The 17,867-nt window shown below is 35.1% G+C and overlaps 1 protein-coding gene across 1 annotated transcript in view; it reads left to right on the forward strand.

The window, feature by feature from the left end:
* LOC149803097 (A disintegrin and metalloproteinase with thrombospondin motifs 3-like) overlaps positions 1-17,867 on the forward strand; it is a 53,513-nt gene that overhangs the window by 10,563 nt on the left and 25,083 nt on the right. Inside the window, exons 7-10 of the mRNA XM_089952694.1 lie at positions 1,770-1,875; positions 2,427-2,570; positions 3,819-3,954; positions 5,822-5,935. Coding sequence (XP_089808820.1) covers positions 1,770-1,875; positions 2,427-2,570; positions 3,819-3,954; positions 5,822-5,935 — 500 coding nt within the window. The remainder of the gene's footprint in view (positions 1-1,769; positions 1,876-2,426; positions 2,571-3,818; positions 3,955-5,821; positions 5,936-17,867) is intronic.

Raw genomic sequence — 17,867 nt, forward strand, 5'->3', positions numbered from 1 at the left:
CCTCGGTGCCTGTTTGTGTGTTTTATAAACCTTTACAACTATGCATAATTCTGTGTTGGTTATGGGTTCTTTCAAAACACGATCTGAATGGAACCTTTATTAACAATCACATGTTTAATAACTGTATGGTATAGTTCAAATTATCAGTCACGTTCTTAGCGACTGCACATTTTTGTATATATCTTCAAGAGCTCTCATTATACGTCACCATATGTCCATATTGTTTGTTCAGACATTTTATTTCTGAATTATTTAAAGTTTGGCTCTAATTTTTGCTTCAGTTAAATGTTGCTTTGGTATTGTTTATCCTCCATCTTCCATCCTGATCCGCCGTTCCTAACCGCTACCCCACCTAAACCTACGTTAATTCCACTTTTGAGATACTAGGGAATTTAAAGAGTAATTTATTCACTAATATCAGACGATAATAAATATTTTTGCTATCAGTGTTTTTAAAATATCTTTATTCTTTTTTCAGGAAAAACAATATATACTTTCCGATAATCGTAAGAATCGTGCGTGGAAATTCACGGATGCTGAACTCTATTTTAAATAGCCACTTTTGTACGTTTAATATACATTCCCAACGTTGATGCTGAGTTTTCATCACTGTATTAGTTTAGGACTACCATTACGTTTATTTAGAATGATTTCTCTACCGGTTTAATAAAGTCAAACATTAGTTTCCTCATTCCAAGTCAAAGACTCCCTGCTGTCTATTAATTATTCCGTTTTCAACTGCTGTGCATGAATCGTAACAATAATTACATTGATGTTGTCTTCGCTGTGAGGTCGAATATGTATTCTCTTTACATACGTTTTTCATTAGTGTGAACAGTTCTGAAGGTGGTTAATCCAGAACAGTTGCTATAAGGTCTGGAGAAGAAGAAGGAAAAAAAAAAACAGCAAATAAAACGAGCAGAAATCTCACACGAGATGCTAATTGAAAAACAACCGAGTTGCCTCCCTTTGGTACAATGACCGGCGCAGAAAGATAAATTGTATGCATGTGTATGTACACAGACAAAAAAGCTTCACTGCGAACACTGTTATTGTCGGTTTGTTTTCTCTATAAACTTCACTTACTTTATGTGGGGTTTGTTTTGGTTTCTTTTTCTTTCTTCTTGGTTCTCTTTTTTTTTTTTTTTTTTTTTTTTTGGTTATCATGTTTTGGCATTATGAATTAAATAACCTTCGATAGCACTGTATTTCGTCTTTTCTGTCAGTTATTCCATTTATTATGCCCCCATTCAGACTGCTCTCCTGCTCTCATTTTATTTTGATAAACATCAAGTCATACATGATAGGACTATGACGACCATCGCCTAAGCTCCAATATTATACGATGCTCAAATGGTATTGAAACCAAATTGATCGACCGCTCCGGTGGCCTAGTGGTTAGAGCGTCCGGGATGTCGTGGGTTCGATCCCCGGCCGAGTCATAACAAAGACTTATAAAAATGGTACTAACAGCTGCCTCACTTGTCGCTCAGCATTACGAGGTTAGTGTTAGGACTGGTCGGCCTGGTGTCAGGATAATGTGACTGGGTGGAACATCATGCTACATGTCTGTGGCATGATGATCCAGTGCTAGACATCACTATAAACTGTCACACTGCAGACATCGTAGCGATATGACTGAAAAATTGTTAAATCTACGTTAAAAATCGAAATCACATCACACACCAAATTGATCCGGAGATAAATTTGTTTCAAACAAAAACAAAACATAGTCATGTGATTATTTTTTACTATCTTCCATTTTACAGGTTACGCTCCGATCACCGGCCTGTGTAACCCAATCAGAAGTTGTGCACTCGTAAAGGATGACGGCTTCACTTCAGCTTTCGCCATTGCTCATGAAGTTGGCCATGTGTAAGTTCTTTTCTGACCTATGCTTGTTTTGCATAATGTACCCTGTTTACGATGGTACACTGTAACCTTCGTGGTATCCTGACCGAAGGATGGTAATGCTGCAATTCGCAATAGTATTTTTTTTTGGACTTATTTGATTCATCATAACTGAGTAAATACTAATTTTCACTTAGATATTGATATGCAGAAATAAGTCATCAATCATAGTCAAGTGTAACGTAAAGACACGATGTCTGAGTGGTTCCTGACGTTTATTATATATCATTCGCTTATTAAATCTTCGCAGTATCAAAATAATAAAATGTCATTATTTGATCCTAACTGTACAACTGTTCAGATTCTTAGGAATTAGACTTCGATGCTTTCTGAAAACAGATGTCATGTAAACGTGTGGGCAATTATTATAATACATTAATGCAAAAAAAAAAAAAAAAAAAAAACCCATTCATGGAAATAAAAGGAAGCAATCACTTTTATGACAAAATATGAAGACTAAGAACTCAAAATCATTGTTATTTAATTTAATTTCATTATTTGCTTCGTTGCTTCAGATTCGGACTATATCACGATGGCCACGGCAACAGATGTTACGGGCGGCAATACGAGCGGTCTGTCATGGCAACCACGGTTCAGTCGTCGTACAATAATTTTTGGTGGTCCGAATGCAGCAAACAACGCATGGCGGAAGTTATAGAGTAAATTCATCTCTAAAAGTAATATAAAATTAAAGCTTAGAAAATAGTATTTCCCCGAAAGAGCGTCAATGACTTTTCTTCGTTCTTCATTACAGCCTCTTTAAGTTTTTTAAAGGACATTTTGAGTTTTTATTATTCATTTGATTCATCCAGAAGGAAAAAAGAGAGAAGAGATTAAACTATTTGTAAACAGTGGTTTTCAGATCTTTGTGAAATAAATTAACACAAATATTAAAATTAAAGCATAATAAGAGAGATGATGCATATACTAAAATAATGGATCCAGAATGTATGACCCACGTTATCAGCAGTACAGGAGTAGATTTAAACATGACCATTGATATATAGTGAAACCCATGAAAACAGAATCCCCGGTATAATTTAATCTCCTGAAGATTGAAATTGTTATTTGGTCCTGTAATTTCCTTCTGTAATATCATTTTTTTTAGCTCACCGAATCCCCTCTACTTGAGAGCGAAACAAATTTTGGTACCATATTCCACTTTTTACAATTAAAAGAAATAATAAAACCGAAACTCAGTTCAAACTAAGACGTGCATTTTATCGACTAAATTCCATAAAATACTGTCGCAGGCTTATCGCTAGGTCAATCACTCGGAAATGGCACAAACAATACTCGACACGCGCGCCCACACATATTAGGGCCGACAATTGGCTAATGCGAAGTCTTTGCGTGTTACCAAAATGTCCAGCTTTAAGGTGAATTGTTAATATCTAAAGAACAAGAAGGAACAAACAAATGATAACTAAAAGCGTGTATGTTTATCTGCTTATTATTTAACCTTGTTTAATGTTAATCCGTTTTTATAAATGATCAATAATCTCCCTTGTTTTCTTTTCTTTATTTTTTAATAAAAATTAAGCAGACGAGTTTTAATAACCAGGTTTACTGCAAGACCATCAAAACAGTATTCGTACTAACATACATTGTTTAGATTTTAAAAAGCAAACAGCTGGCTTAATTATTTGCACTCTTACATGCACACAGAATCATGTGTTCTCTCACAATTACATCTTCTCTCCATCTTCACATAAATGCACCCTTTTCGTATTTCACACACGCACACACAAACAAAATTCTCTCTCAAATTAAGTTATGCAGATCTTTTTGGCTTAAATAGTTTACGGTTTTTCTTTTTTGTTTAAAATTAAAAAGACTGGTCGGGATGTTGATGTGCTTGTTTATACACAAACACAAAATAATATGCTTTGGTTTCCTCTTTGCAGCTCACTTCCGTGCTTATATAACAACCCTTTTCAACCAACTATTGATGATGACGTCAAGAAACCAGTTGGCCTTTCGTTCAGCTTGGATGAGCAGTGCAGACTTGAGTTTGGAGATAACTATATCTACTGTCCTACGGTAAGTTGTTCTTGTTGTTTTTGGTTTAATACCATTTGTAGCGCATGATACATTGCGGGCGCTATAACTGGTCAAGGAAGAACCCGAGAAAACTAAGGGAAGCCACTGTCACGATTTCTCATATACTTATAATGGCCGTGCCCGAGACTCTAAGCCAGGGGTCGGCAGCCTATTTTACATAGTCCGATAAATCAACCCCACAAATATGTGTCGATGCTGATGGACGATGTTGTGGGTATTATGTCACCTGTTTATTAAAATATGCCATTTTTCCGCATACAAATCATTCCTGAACAAACCAGCATACACTTTAGACACATACCGGTGATTGATAACAGCCATATCAAGAGCGAAATTCAAAATGGCCACATGACAGATGGTTGTGCTATTCCAGGTGGATTTACAAGTCACCAAACATTTGATTTGCTCAGGAAATATAATCTACATGTCACCAAAAGCCGACGGTAGCTGCACAGCCACGAGCAATACCGGTAAGTGTATAAAAATATACATCGACGTGTGCAGCCAAATTTGAATGCATATAATTGCAGCTTTTAATGAATGCGTGATACCAGCCCCTCACCCGAAAATCAATATCATTACGGGTGAAGGGCTGATTTATCGGCCTAATTTTACATATCGTGCCACTTTTTTTCAGGATTAATTACAAAATGAACGAGCGCGTGCCGGCACTACGAGAGTAACACTATTAAAATTGAGATTTTTGGCTGCCCTTCGCGTGCCACACAAAACTTCTTGACATGCCGCCTTGTGGCATGCGTGCCTTAGGTTGCCGACCCCTTCTCTAACCCACATAGGTGAGATTTCAGGCAGTGATCGGTAGACCATTCGGCCACCCGGGGCTCCTTCCTACGATAAGAACATACATTTTTAATGACCAAAATATTCCGGCAGCCTATATTTATCTGAGACTAACGTGTCGGCGCTCAAATGTACATCCTCTTAGACTATTATACCGAAATATACCTTCTACTGACACCTAAATCCGGTTTTGTCTTCAAGATTTTTTTTATATCCCCGGACTTTTGAAAAAAGTGCGGGGATTATGTTAACCTGCCCTTGAAGAAGTGCGTGGATGAGTAACGTCGCTCAACTTCTTCTATATCGTTTGAGATATATATACTCTGGGATATCATCAAGAAAGTCTGCATATGAACAAAACCGTTTTCGAACTGAGATCCATCTCATGGTTTGCAGAGCTGGGGGGAGGGGTTGGCATTTTTTTGTAAGTGGGACTGGAGAGTGAAACAGATAATTAAAAAAACATGGAGATCATGCTGGTTTGCTGCAGACTTTGTTCTTGTGACATTGAAATCTCAGTCTGCTGCATTTCTGTAAAGAAAACTTGTATGCAAATTGAAAACAAGTTATACGAACTAAATTTTACCAAAAACAAAGCGAAGTTTAAACACAACTTTTAAAACTTTGTATCGTTAGTTGTGGCTGTTGTATATCAACTGTAAGATTAGTGTTTATATGTGGCTTCAAACGTAGATAGATACATGCATGCCTGTGTCATCGCATATATCAGGAACTAATTTGTACTTCCCTTAATGATAGACCGAACGTTTTAGATTCCACTGGAATTAATAACTGTGATCTGTTGAAGTTTTCCTCCGTCTCGTTCCCATTGTTGATATGCGTTGTAGTGAAACCCTGTTGGAAGTTTGTTCTTCTTTTATTCATATTATCGACGTACGGTGTAGTGAAACGCTATTATACGTTTTTCTCCTTGCTGTTCCTATTACTGACGTAAGTTGTAGTGAAACGCGGTATACAAGATACCGCTAATAAATGATATACGAATATACAGAAATCTTGTAGACTTTTTGTGATACATTTACAGTTCAGCAGAACTCCTTGTGGAATCCTGTGGTGTGGTGAAAAACGGCAGCCGACCTACTGCCGCACAAAGAACGGAATACCTCTCAATGGAACTCAGTGCGGTGAATCACAACATGTAAGTTAAAGCAGAAGAAATCACATAGTTATATCAAAACGGTTTTGAACTCGAAACATTTACAAGAGTCATCAACTGAACTAACGTTAATATGGTGCAATCATGTGACAGCGTCTGATGTATCCTATCAATGGTTGGTGGATTTGTCAGAATACAAGTACATTGATATCTCAACCCCCAAATCTCTCTCTCTCTCTCTCTTTTTGCTGTCACCTCTGAATACAGAAGTATCCACCAATGGCAAGCCAGAGTACCCGAAACAACATATCTTATAACTTCAATAGACATCTCAGAAATAGTTACACGAGTCATCAACTGAACTAACGTTAATATGGTGAAATCATGTGACAGCTTCTGACGTAGCCTATCAATGGTTGGTGGATTTGTCGGAATACAAGTACTTTGATATCTCAACCCCAAAATCTCTCTCTCTCTCTCTCTCTCTCTCTCTCTCTCTCACACACACACACACACACACACACACTGTAAAATATTCTTCCAACCCTTTTCTTATAAGATATCGTACAAGCTTAGTCAGGTATCTTATGTATTATATTAGATATTGTATACAGTTTATAAGATATTTTATAAATTTTATGAGATATCATAGAAAAACATAAGATACCAAATTAAATTTATTATATGTCTTACATATATATATATATATATATATATATATATATATATATATATATATATATATATATATATATATATATAATTAACATTATAATGAACATTGCTATTCTATAGGTCATAAATTGGTTTGATATCTGATACAATTTAATAGATATCTCACGTAGATTATGAGCTATATAGTTATTTTAATAAATACCTTTCTTGCTTTCCATATATAATATGTTACTATCACTTTCTTTCACTAAAATTTGGGGGCCCTGAGTGGCCGAGTGGTCTAAAGCGCTCACCGTTCCGGATCACTGCCATCTCACCTCTGTCTGCGTGGGTTCGAGTCCAAGGCTCGGCTAGCGTGGGAAAGCCTGCCAGTAGCTTCTCGTGGGTCGGTGGTTCTTCCCGGGGTTTTCTAGGGTTCTTCCTCCACCAGTTATACTGGCCGCCATGTATAGCCTATCTTGTGCTGAAAAATGGCGTTAAACCCTAGAACAACAACAACAATCACTACAATTTGCTTATACATTTTGTAAACCTAACTACCTGTACCAGGGACATCTAGATTTGGTCCCGCATACCATTCTGTGCTTTCTGAGAAGCTACTCAGCAAAAACGACATGAATGAGGAATGAGTTTCCTGATATTTAAGTGTCTGCTATGACTTTCATGAGTATACAGCAATTTTAACATTTTTAATACGTTTATCAAATTTGTGGACTAAGAAGTTTTGATATGCAGTAGGGGCATTCGTGTTTTACAAACACAAATCAAATTCTCCATAAACTTTCGATGTGTACTAACAACCACGGTCATCGTAATTTTACGAATTGTATAATTTCTTCTTTTATCGGCTATATACAAAATACTGCTTACGATGTGTCCTTTTGAATGTTCTTTTGCGAAGTGGTACAGAAGGTGAATGCTCTGGAGCACTCAGTATGTTTTTAATTGTTACTTCATTTACACAGAGCAGCTGCTATACTTACCTCTGTTACACAAATCTACCAAGTAAAAAAAAAAAAAAAAGAAACAGGATGCACCAAAACCCGCACACCTTCAATATTATATAAATGATCAACATATACAATTTACCAAAATGCAATGCAGGTTGCTTCAGACACTTTCATCTTCTGTACTACACACAATTTTTCAAATCATAACACCAGTTGTGCCAGAAACTTCCATTTTCTGTATCACATACAGTTTACTAGAGGTGCTCGGTATAACCGTACACTGGTGGTACGTACCACGATACTTTTTCACTCTACCAGTAAGTCGGTAGTTTCCGTCAGTAAGGAATTAGGGAAATTTCTGAGGACTCTTGTTAAGACTTGAAAGATAATAACAGCGTGTTTTCAGTATTCATTATTTTTTTCTTCTCACAAAATGGTTGTATCTGTCACATATTAATGGTGACAAATATAATTCTTTTCTATTTATGGTCATTTAATCAAATCTTTGACATGACACGCATTCCAGTGTGGTGGCCAAATGAATTGGGAAACAGAGTTAGGCAAAATCCAACTGCCATACAATTTTCGGATTATACAACAAACAAAATGTCTTGATTTAGTTATTCACTGTTAAGTAAATGTATTCCTTCGGAATCGTCCTGCGACTTTCATGAGCGCACTTGTTTTCTGTCTGATCAATGCGTACTTTCTTAAGTCTACTAAATACTTTTTTCAGTAAGTCTGTTTAATGTTTACTGGCCCTATCCGATAAATATTTTGCCCAGTTGTTGGCATCCCACTCAAAGTTTCCATGCCTAGTATATCAATAGCATAGATCGAAAATTGCAGTTTTTAGTATCACCACTTCGTATTTGTATCAACAGTCCCTCTAATGTCTTTCACTGTATCAGCTATAATGTAAACTTAATCATTCCACTATAATTACAGCTTTTATATTGCACTTATACAAAAATTAACATATATCTAGCAAATTCATCTAATGTAATGTTCCGGCCACTTAATTATGGAGGGGGGGGGGTTGTCTCTGATTTTCTTGTGAGCTGAAATATGTTCTTTTCTTTCATCTCAAGATAATTAATATTTTGTCCTAATTATATCATGGATAAAATGTAACAAGAGATTTTCCAGATAATGATAGACGTATAATATGCAAAACAAATGTCAGATCCATACCCAGAACATAAAATTGTTGGTTTTTAATATAACTGCAGCATACTGTAGTACATATCGCGGTACGATGAGAAACACCGCGGTGTATCATGATACAATTTTTTTCGCGGTAACCAGCTCTGCAGTTTGCTAAACCATTAAACTGGGTTCTCTAGAAGTTCTCATGTTGTGTACAATTTACTAAATACTAATAGATAGTGCTCCAGCAACTCTAACCTTATTTGCTACATAGATGAATACATGTTGTGTCAGTTATATCACTTCTCAAATAAACAATAAAATGCAAATTTGAAATGGTTTGTTGAAAATATATATTCGCAAAGAAAGACTTTAAACAGATTATATATATATATATATATATATATATATATATATATATATATATATATATATATATATATATATATATATATATCTTGATATTTCACTATCTCAATTATCATAGACAGTAATTTTTCTTAATGTTTAATCAAATTACTATATTTCTGTGGTAAGACCTGCAAAACGCGCTTACGTCTTACGATCGATCTATCCAAGAGAGAGATTTTATACAGATGAAAACAATATGCTGCGTAACTAGTTTCTGAGATAATTCCATCGTATGTGCCCACTATAAACTGTCCCATTGAGTTGCCTGTTTACATCCAGTACTACCTGTGAGGCGAAAGCGATACAATGAAAACGGTTATCGGTTAAGTGGCCGTTCTGTGCACATTAGCCCCAAAATACGTAAGTTTCTCTTGAAAAATGAGATTTTCCTTTTTATATTGGCAGGCACTATTTTTATCAGGTCACTGACCTTCATTCTTTTGAAACCATAATTTGAAGATAACAAGGAATTTAGTTAAATTGGGGAGCCCACTGTAATAATAAAATGATAACAGTTGTGTGCAAAATAATTAAATCTTCCCTTCTGAAACCTATTTATAAGAAGCGTCTTAGTTTCTGTATGAAAATGTTGTGTATATCCTTAGTTATCTGAATTAAAAATCTCATTGACAGAGGATTCTTAGAAATTGCGATAGTCTGGAATCGCTACGTAGGCTTCTAGTAGATAGAAGATATTGAAAATATTTGCGCTTCTGTAGACTCAACGCTACTGAATGTGCTTTCGAAAAATCATTAGCATTATCCTTTTCACTAGGAGTAACATGCCATGCAAATGTTTATATAAAATATGTGCGTGTACAGTGAGTGCCACAGAAAAGAAAAGTAAACCTTGTAACCCACCTCTCCGTCTCGACAGTCTTCAATTTCCCCCAATTTTGGGAGATCAAGCAGTCTCTTTCGACATTAATGAAATCCCAAGTTAAATATTTGATAAATACATTTCACCTTAACTGCCTGATAAAACGGGTGAACAGAGGGTTAGACATATTTTATTCGTGTCCTTCTCCACTGGTTGTATTTTTTGCTATCATGTATAGACAGCTAATTCAGACCTACTATTTCGGATAATTGATACACAGTCTTATTCAGAAATAATTACATTACCTTTTTCGATATTTATTTTCAGCCAATCAGCGATCTTCATTCTTTTAAATACGGTATTTAATATATCACCACATATGGACTGGTTCCCTGTCTCATCTCATAATTAGTTGCATGTGAAGGACTCACGGTGCCAATTGTATGGAAAAATGGGAATCAGCCTGGAAATGGGTGAACATAAAATAGTATATATATATATATATATAATATATATATATATATATATATATATATATATATATATATATATATATATATATATATATATGGGTTGGGTGGACAGGATTGGTTGATAATGAAAGTTATTTTGTAGGAAAAAGAATCTTTTGACAGCTTATCCTAGTTGTAACTGAAAAAAATAGAGACATTGGTTTCTTGATGGAATTTCAGTCCTTAAACATTCTTGAGATTGGAACACTCATTACTGAAATTAGCACCTGACTCTTTGGTGCGGAATTGAAATCACATGTTTCAAACACATGTAAGTCCAGAAAATGCCGCGGCTCATATCCTTTCCTCTACATAGAGCTGACATCCAGGTTTCATCTATACTGATAAATATAGGTCTGATCATGAGCACTCAGAAATTGTAAGTTATTGAATTTTTAATATCATGGTATTTGCATATGTTTGCTATCGGAACTGAATTAGTACCATGAATGCTGAACGCGATCCATTTGGCTGTATGTTGCTTCGTTTATCTTATTAAGTTGGTTATGTCATCTATTGTGTATCCGTCCTTTAAGCTTTGTTATTGTTTTAAACTATTCGTTTGCGTAACTTTCATTTATCTTTGAGATTTTCCCCTTCATCGAGTTTAGCCACGCTTTACATAAGTATCCACTTTGGATATCACAGAACAAAACTTGGCAGGCCATCAAAAGATACGTTTTCAGCCGTGTACCACGTATTGCTGTTGTGTACTCACCAGATAGATCAGACGATGTGATCAGCAGAGTCGATGCTTTCATCTCGTTTTATGTCAGTGTTTAGATCACCTACGGTATTTTAATGTTTAAAGCCCACTACCTAATGCATCATTACTAGTTTCAAATTAACTTGTACTTTTTTCTTTTTTCTTTACCTCCTCTAATTGTTTGTCTTCGTCTATTTGCTATATTCTTAAACACCTAAAATGATTGCTATTTTAGTCTATGTCTTAAGTTTATAATATGTATTCTTAGACACCCCAGTACATGTTCGATCACCGGCCGCGTCATACCAGAGACTTATAAAAATGGTACTAACAGCTACCTCGCTTGGCGCTTAGCATTAAGATGTTAGTGTTAGGACTGGTCAGTCTGGTGTAAAGATAATGTGGCTGGGTGGGTCATCATGCTACATGTCTGCGGCATGATGCCCCAGTACTAGACATCACTATAAACTGCCACACTGCAGACATCGTAGCGATATGACTGAACAATTGTTAAAGCTATGTTAAAAGTCCAATTCACACACACACACACACTCACACTCACACACACACAGATATATATATATATATATATATATATATATATATATATATATATATATATATATATATATATTCCTGACCCAATCTTATTCGAACAAAACGTTCACGATAAATGAAAGTTTATAGCTTTCTTGCAATGCCTTTAATATTTTTGATCGGAGCATTCACCTTTCATACACAATTCTTTTATCACCGAAATATTTATTTCCAGTGACATTTCTTTTATTGATTTAAATAGACCTAAGGTAATATGTTCACGTTATGACCCCCTCCCCCGAAAAGTCCCGCTTCTCATCGTCAGCAGACAAAGATTCCTTGCATATCGTTAATCGTTATGCTGTATATTATCATGAAGATATAATAATATGTTAAACATTTTAATTTTAATTACCATTTATTTGATATATGTCGATACTAAAATCCTTGTTGAATAAAATGTCGTTATCGTAGTTCGGTATAATATATGTCGATACTAAAATCCTTGTTGAATAAAATGTCGTTATCGTAGTTCGGTATAATCGTTACCACTGATCAAGATCATATCTATCCAACCCATTGATGAATAAGTGACCTTCATAACCGTACGATTTGATTCTGCATAGTGGGATGTATTTTGGATATATCACATTTAAATCGCATTCGTTATGAGCAGAACCAGTGAAATGACCATAGTCCGATTGATTGCATTTAATTATTCTCACCAATGTAACCTGGTTTGATGAGTTAATTCCCAATTAAAAACTATTAGCATGTCAACATGTATCAAACATAACAATTATCTGAATTTTTTTAAGATAGCTTTAAAATAAAACAATTATGTATTATTTTTTTTTATATGCTTGAATTAAACTTCCGTGAAGACAATGGGCTTAACCAGACTGTTAAGACCTGTTAAGGAAGTACCAAATCAGATGACAAAATAATTGCTTAGTGTCTTGATCTATGCAACAAGAAAGTTTGTTATTATTAAGTTTATTTATAATTTAATCTGCTCTTTAAAACCTAATTTGAATTTGTCCTATTTTCTCATGTATACGACGTCGCATTCAGAGTCTACGAAACCGTGATCTTCACTGTCTTCGCCGTTTTGATATGAAAACTCACCAATGTTACATTTTTTCTCTCTCGAATTCATTAATCTTCGCCTGCGTCGGAATTCTTGTTACTTCCCAGTGGTTTGCTTTATATATGATTAATGCCACTCGTGAATAATGAAAATGTTGTTGTCCCTCTGTAACACCTCAGTAATGTACTTCCTGAAGAAAGTACGTCTCTATATGCTTAATAAGTTCACCAGCTTTAATATCGGTACGTTATAAATCTTCGAACTAAACTCGCATTCATTAATCTATTTTATGCATATTTTTATTACTTTAAATAAAATTGCATATAATGAGCTTGCATTTTCTTTCCATATTTACAGTCTACCAACGTTTTACCTTGTGGTATTTCAGCGTTTCTTTCTATTCTTCTTGTTTGAACATTTCGTACATCTAAAATACGCATCTTTCCTTTATTTAAATTCTTGTGTAGAATTTGTACATCTAAAAATGCCAGTCTTTCCTTTATTAATTGGTTTGCAGATTGTATATAACTATTTCGATGAGCTAATCAACGATATCTTTCTGTGGTTTTTGACTAATTTAATATATACACAATTAGAAACTGAAATTGATTACCTAACATAATTTAAACTGACCACCTCAAGTAATTTGAAATTGACTACCTAAAGTCGTTAACTAAAGTAAAAGAAAGTAACTACCTAAAATAACTGAAACTGACAAAACAGAGTAGTTGAAACAGACTACCTAAAGTAATTGAAAGTGAGTAAATAGAGTAATTGAAATTAATTACTTAATGTATTTGAAACTGACTACCTAAGCCACTTAAAACTAACTACCTAAAGTAATTGAAAGTGACTAAATAGAGTAATTGAAACTAACTACCTAAACTAAATTGATATTGACTACTTAAAGTAACTGAACGTGACTACCTGAAGCAACTGAACGTGAATACTAGTTACTTTTAGTAACAAACAGATAATTCACTTACGAAGCACCTATAAAACACTAAGGAAACCGCAAAATCGGATGTCCTAGATGTCCTTAACGAACCGTGTAATCGGCTAGGACTCCGGTCTCTTGCTAAATAAAGTATAAATAACATTCAATCTCTAAAAACATCAACTAATAAATAACTTAAAGAGGTAATATCTAAAAACTTATAAATAACATAACGTAGGAAACACACCCTTAACACCTCGACTAGTAATCCCATAATAACCTTAAAAATCTCTCTTCATACATGATATCTATTAAGAACCTCTATAAACAGCGTAGAACATCCCCCCTCCTTTTAGAACATTTTGAAGAAAATAAAAAAAAAAATCTCGAAAAAAAAAACCACCAGGCAAATGCAACAAGAAACCAGCGATGTAAAACAAGCAGGACCATTCCCGAGCTCTCCTTCCCACTAATGACAGCCAACCATTCAACTGTAGGGACCTTTATGGACCCACAGATTGAGGCCAAACTATCAGGGTTCCTTGAATCTATAAAAGCCTGGGGGAGGTGGCACCATCCCCTTCCCCAGGAACAACTAGCAGGCTGCGGTGCAGTCTGAAAAAAGTGGCACATGCACAATTGTGCGAACGCTACTATAATTAAACTCAACAACAACAACAGATAGTGACTCCAGTGACAGTCACTTAATTTTTCCTACGTAAATAGGACGGTTAAACCTAAACAGCGCCGTTATTGCCCCCACTCAAAGGAATTGTTAACATGTCGAAAGCAAACATCTGAAGAGATACATTAAGAAAACAATTAAAGCATCAAAGGCTATGTCTGCAATAACGCAGGTAGAGAACAGACAACGCTCACTAGTGTTGATGATTTTAAATTTGAAGACACGTCTTTCTAAATGAGGAAAAAGGTTAATACAGAGGAAACCTTCAATTTAGTGTCAAACGATTTAGCACTGTAGAGGAAATGATTGACAATTTGTTAGCAAGGAAGAAAAAGAAGACAATTTCAATATATTAATTATGTTGCACCAGATAAGTAAATAAAATATTACATTGAACAACTGGGGGAAATAAAATATCGACTTCTCAAAGGAAGAGCCAACAATAAAGAGGAAAAGAAGAGCAAACGGCTTTTGGAACACTGTGTGAAATTTGGTGTTTATTATCATCAGCCGTATCATTTACAGACTAAAAACACGGTCAAAGAAAGCGATTTTACAAAGTACATCTACAAAACAGGAAAGTAAAAAGCGGAGCCTGTGCAATTCACAACCTGCGTCGTGCAACGCCGCGAAGCACAATAGCTTTACATTATCATAATAGCTATGCCATCCCGATCATATGCCATCCCGAAGATGTAGTTTGTACGCCGACTAAAATGTTTATCAAAGATATTAATTTGACTGTACCAATCGCTAAATCCGATATCATGACAGACTATTTAAATGTACAAGGTTGTTACGGATCAAAACAGTTCCACTGACATCTGTTGTTTGGTTTTTTTTATATACTGTTGTTTGGTTTTTGCCTTTATGACAATATTTGCAACCTTGTCTTTTTCATTTTTTTGTAAAGACACTTCTGTATTGTAATTCCTTATTTCAGCAATGAATTAATTTAGTGGTTTTTTTTTTTTTTACAGTTTTGATCAGATAGGATGTTACTATGTTAATATGATGCACTGAAACAATTGCAGTTTTGTCGACATTTGTGTCGATAATGCATATTGCTTTATGCAAGTTATCTATAAATTACATCGATGATATTTAAGTAAACAAAATTATGGGTCTACTATTTCTTGCTTTCTAAAATTTAAGTATATTATAGTGCACACACACACACACACACATTATAGAATATATGTATTGTATGTACGCTGTATCAATGATATACCACGAGATGTATAAATTTTTCAATAAAAGGAAACGAGGCATACTAGACATATATTTTGTTTATATCACATACACATACACATATTTGCTCTGAGCAACTGTGTATTGGCCAGGTGAATGAACTCCTCACATCCCTGCGAGTGTGTCCGCTACAAAATGTATTTCTACGATTTTTCTTGTTGTTCACAATCACATATGCAAATTGATAAGCTCGTTATTTTCTTTTTGAGTCTCTATTTTTATTCACATTTATTAAATCAATATAAGACACACTCATGGTTTAAACTTGAAATATGGTTTTTATGAAGAAAGTGCACTACAAACACGGTTTAGCTGCTTGTACACTCAACCTGAACTGTCAGGCATTCACGTACTGGCGTATGGAAATTAGCGTGGAACAGAAACTAAGCAAAATGACGAACCAACAAGAGGTAATTAAAATATTTTAATATATTGAAGTTTATCTAAGTTATTATTCTGCTTTAATTAACATTTCTAAAGACTATAAAATTCTCTCTCTCTCTCTCTCTCTCTCTCCTTTGGACGGTTTGACTAAACTTTACCATCATTCATAGGTTCAGAGACATCGTCGTATGACACAAGCGAAACTCCCCAATGTTCGTATTTTCATGGATTTTCGCCCGTATCTAGCTACGATAACCCGGGGGGGGGGGGGAGGTGGAGAGAGGGGGAGCGACCATTTGGACAATTTTATATTTAATAATTAATAACGGACCTTAAGAATATTATAATAGGTTTAAGAAACAACAACAACAACAAAGCATTAAATACACTACATTATGTGTGCCTCGTAACCGACAAATTTAACATAATAGGCCTAGTGTCGACGGGCTATTGTAGCTAAGTATAATTGATATTATGAACACTGTAGAAGCGTAAACATACAGTAACGACGAACCAAATTACTCTCACTCCAGATCTTTGCGTATTTTGTCCCTTACGCACGAGAGGGAGAGGGGATCTGAAAAAAGAAAGGATTCCGATGAAATGGGAAACCATTTTAATTTCATTTAGAAACCAGGGACTATTAATACTTTTTACCGTTATTTTCATATGTCATTTATGATTAATGAATGAGTAGAAAATCATCGTTGATCTATAGGCCTGCAGTTGAAAGAATGTTTATGTATTCGTATCATTGCGCCATGGACGGATCACAATTTAATATATTAATAGTATTGGTATATCAATTTGCTTTATACCAGGAGTGCACAACCTTTTTCGGCCAAGGGCCAGATTGCATTTTCTAAGACCACTCGAGGGCCTCAAACACTAATTTCTTTCATTTAAATACTGTTCACGGGCCATAATTTTGTGTTGTTTTCATTTGTCCTGAGGGTCTACCAGAACACGTTAGCGGGCCGGGGGTTGTGCACGCCTGCTTTAAACCAACACTTTAAATGATATGTTATTTTTAATGTATGTGGTATACATTTATTTATTTATTTATTTCAAACATGATATTTGTTGATTATTTATTTCAGAACTGGTATAATTGTTATTCATACATGGAGATAATGGTATGAGAGCTGCTGGTGCACAAGCTAATGTTAATTTGTCAATTGTAAATAGCGTAATGGGTGAGAATCTTTAGCGTACCGTGTGTTATGGTTTGGTAAATTGCATGCTTGAATCATCCATGTAGCACGGAAGGCGAAAGCTCATGTTTTTGTAAACATTACGTAATAAGAAATAACAAATTAAAACATTGCAGGTGCATCAAAACTTGCACTTTCTATGCTACTGGCGGAAAGATAGTGCAATCGTTCAGAAGAATCATAAAAATATATTACGCTTCGAAACAAAGCATAAGGCAACCAAGGACAGATAGAAGAGCGGAGCCTGTGCCAAAAAAATACGATATCACATGATCGGGCAATAAGTGATTCAATGCTCCCAACCTATTCATAAACTTTTTTTTCCAAAATTATCCAACTTTTCTTTAAGTTTATGGGTGATACCGGAATGATATTATCATAATTAAAGCCATAGGTTATGGGCGATTATTGGATGCTAAAATTCTCTGTACCATAATAGATTATGGGCGATACTGGGATGCCAAGTATCATATGTATCGTCATAGAGCATGGGCGATACTAGGGTGCTAGAATTCTGAGGATCGTCATAGATTATGGGCGATACTGGCATGCTAGTATCATAATTATCGTCATAGATTATAGGCGATAATGAGAAGCTAGAATTATGTGGATCGTCATAGATTATGGGCGATACTGTGATACTAGAATTCTGA

This window comes from Sinohyriopsis cumingii, chromosome 3 (genome assembly GCF_028554795.1).
Source record: "Sinohyriopsis cumingii isolate HCF-2022 chromosome 3, ASM2855479v2, whole genome shotgun sequence".
Taxonomy (NCBI): domain Eukaryota; kingdom Metazoa; phylum Mollusca; class Bivalvia; order Unionida; family Unionidae; genus Sinohyriopsis; species Sinohyriopsis cumingii.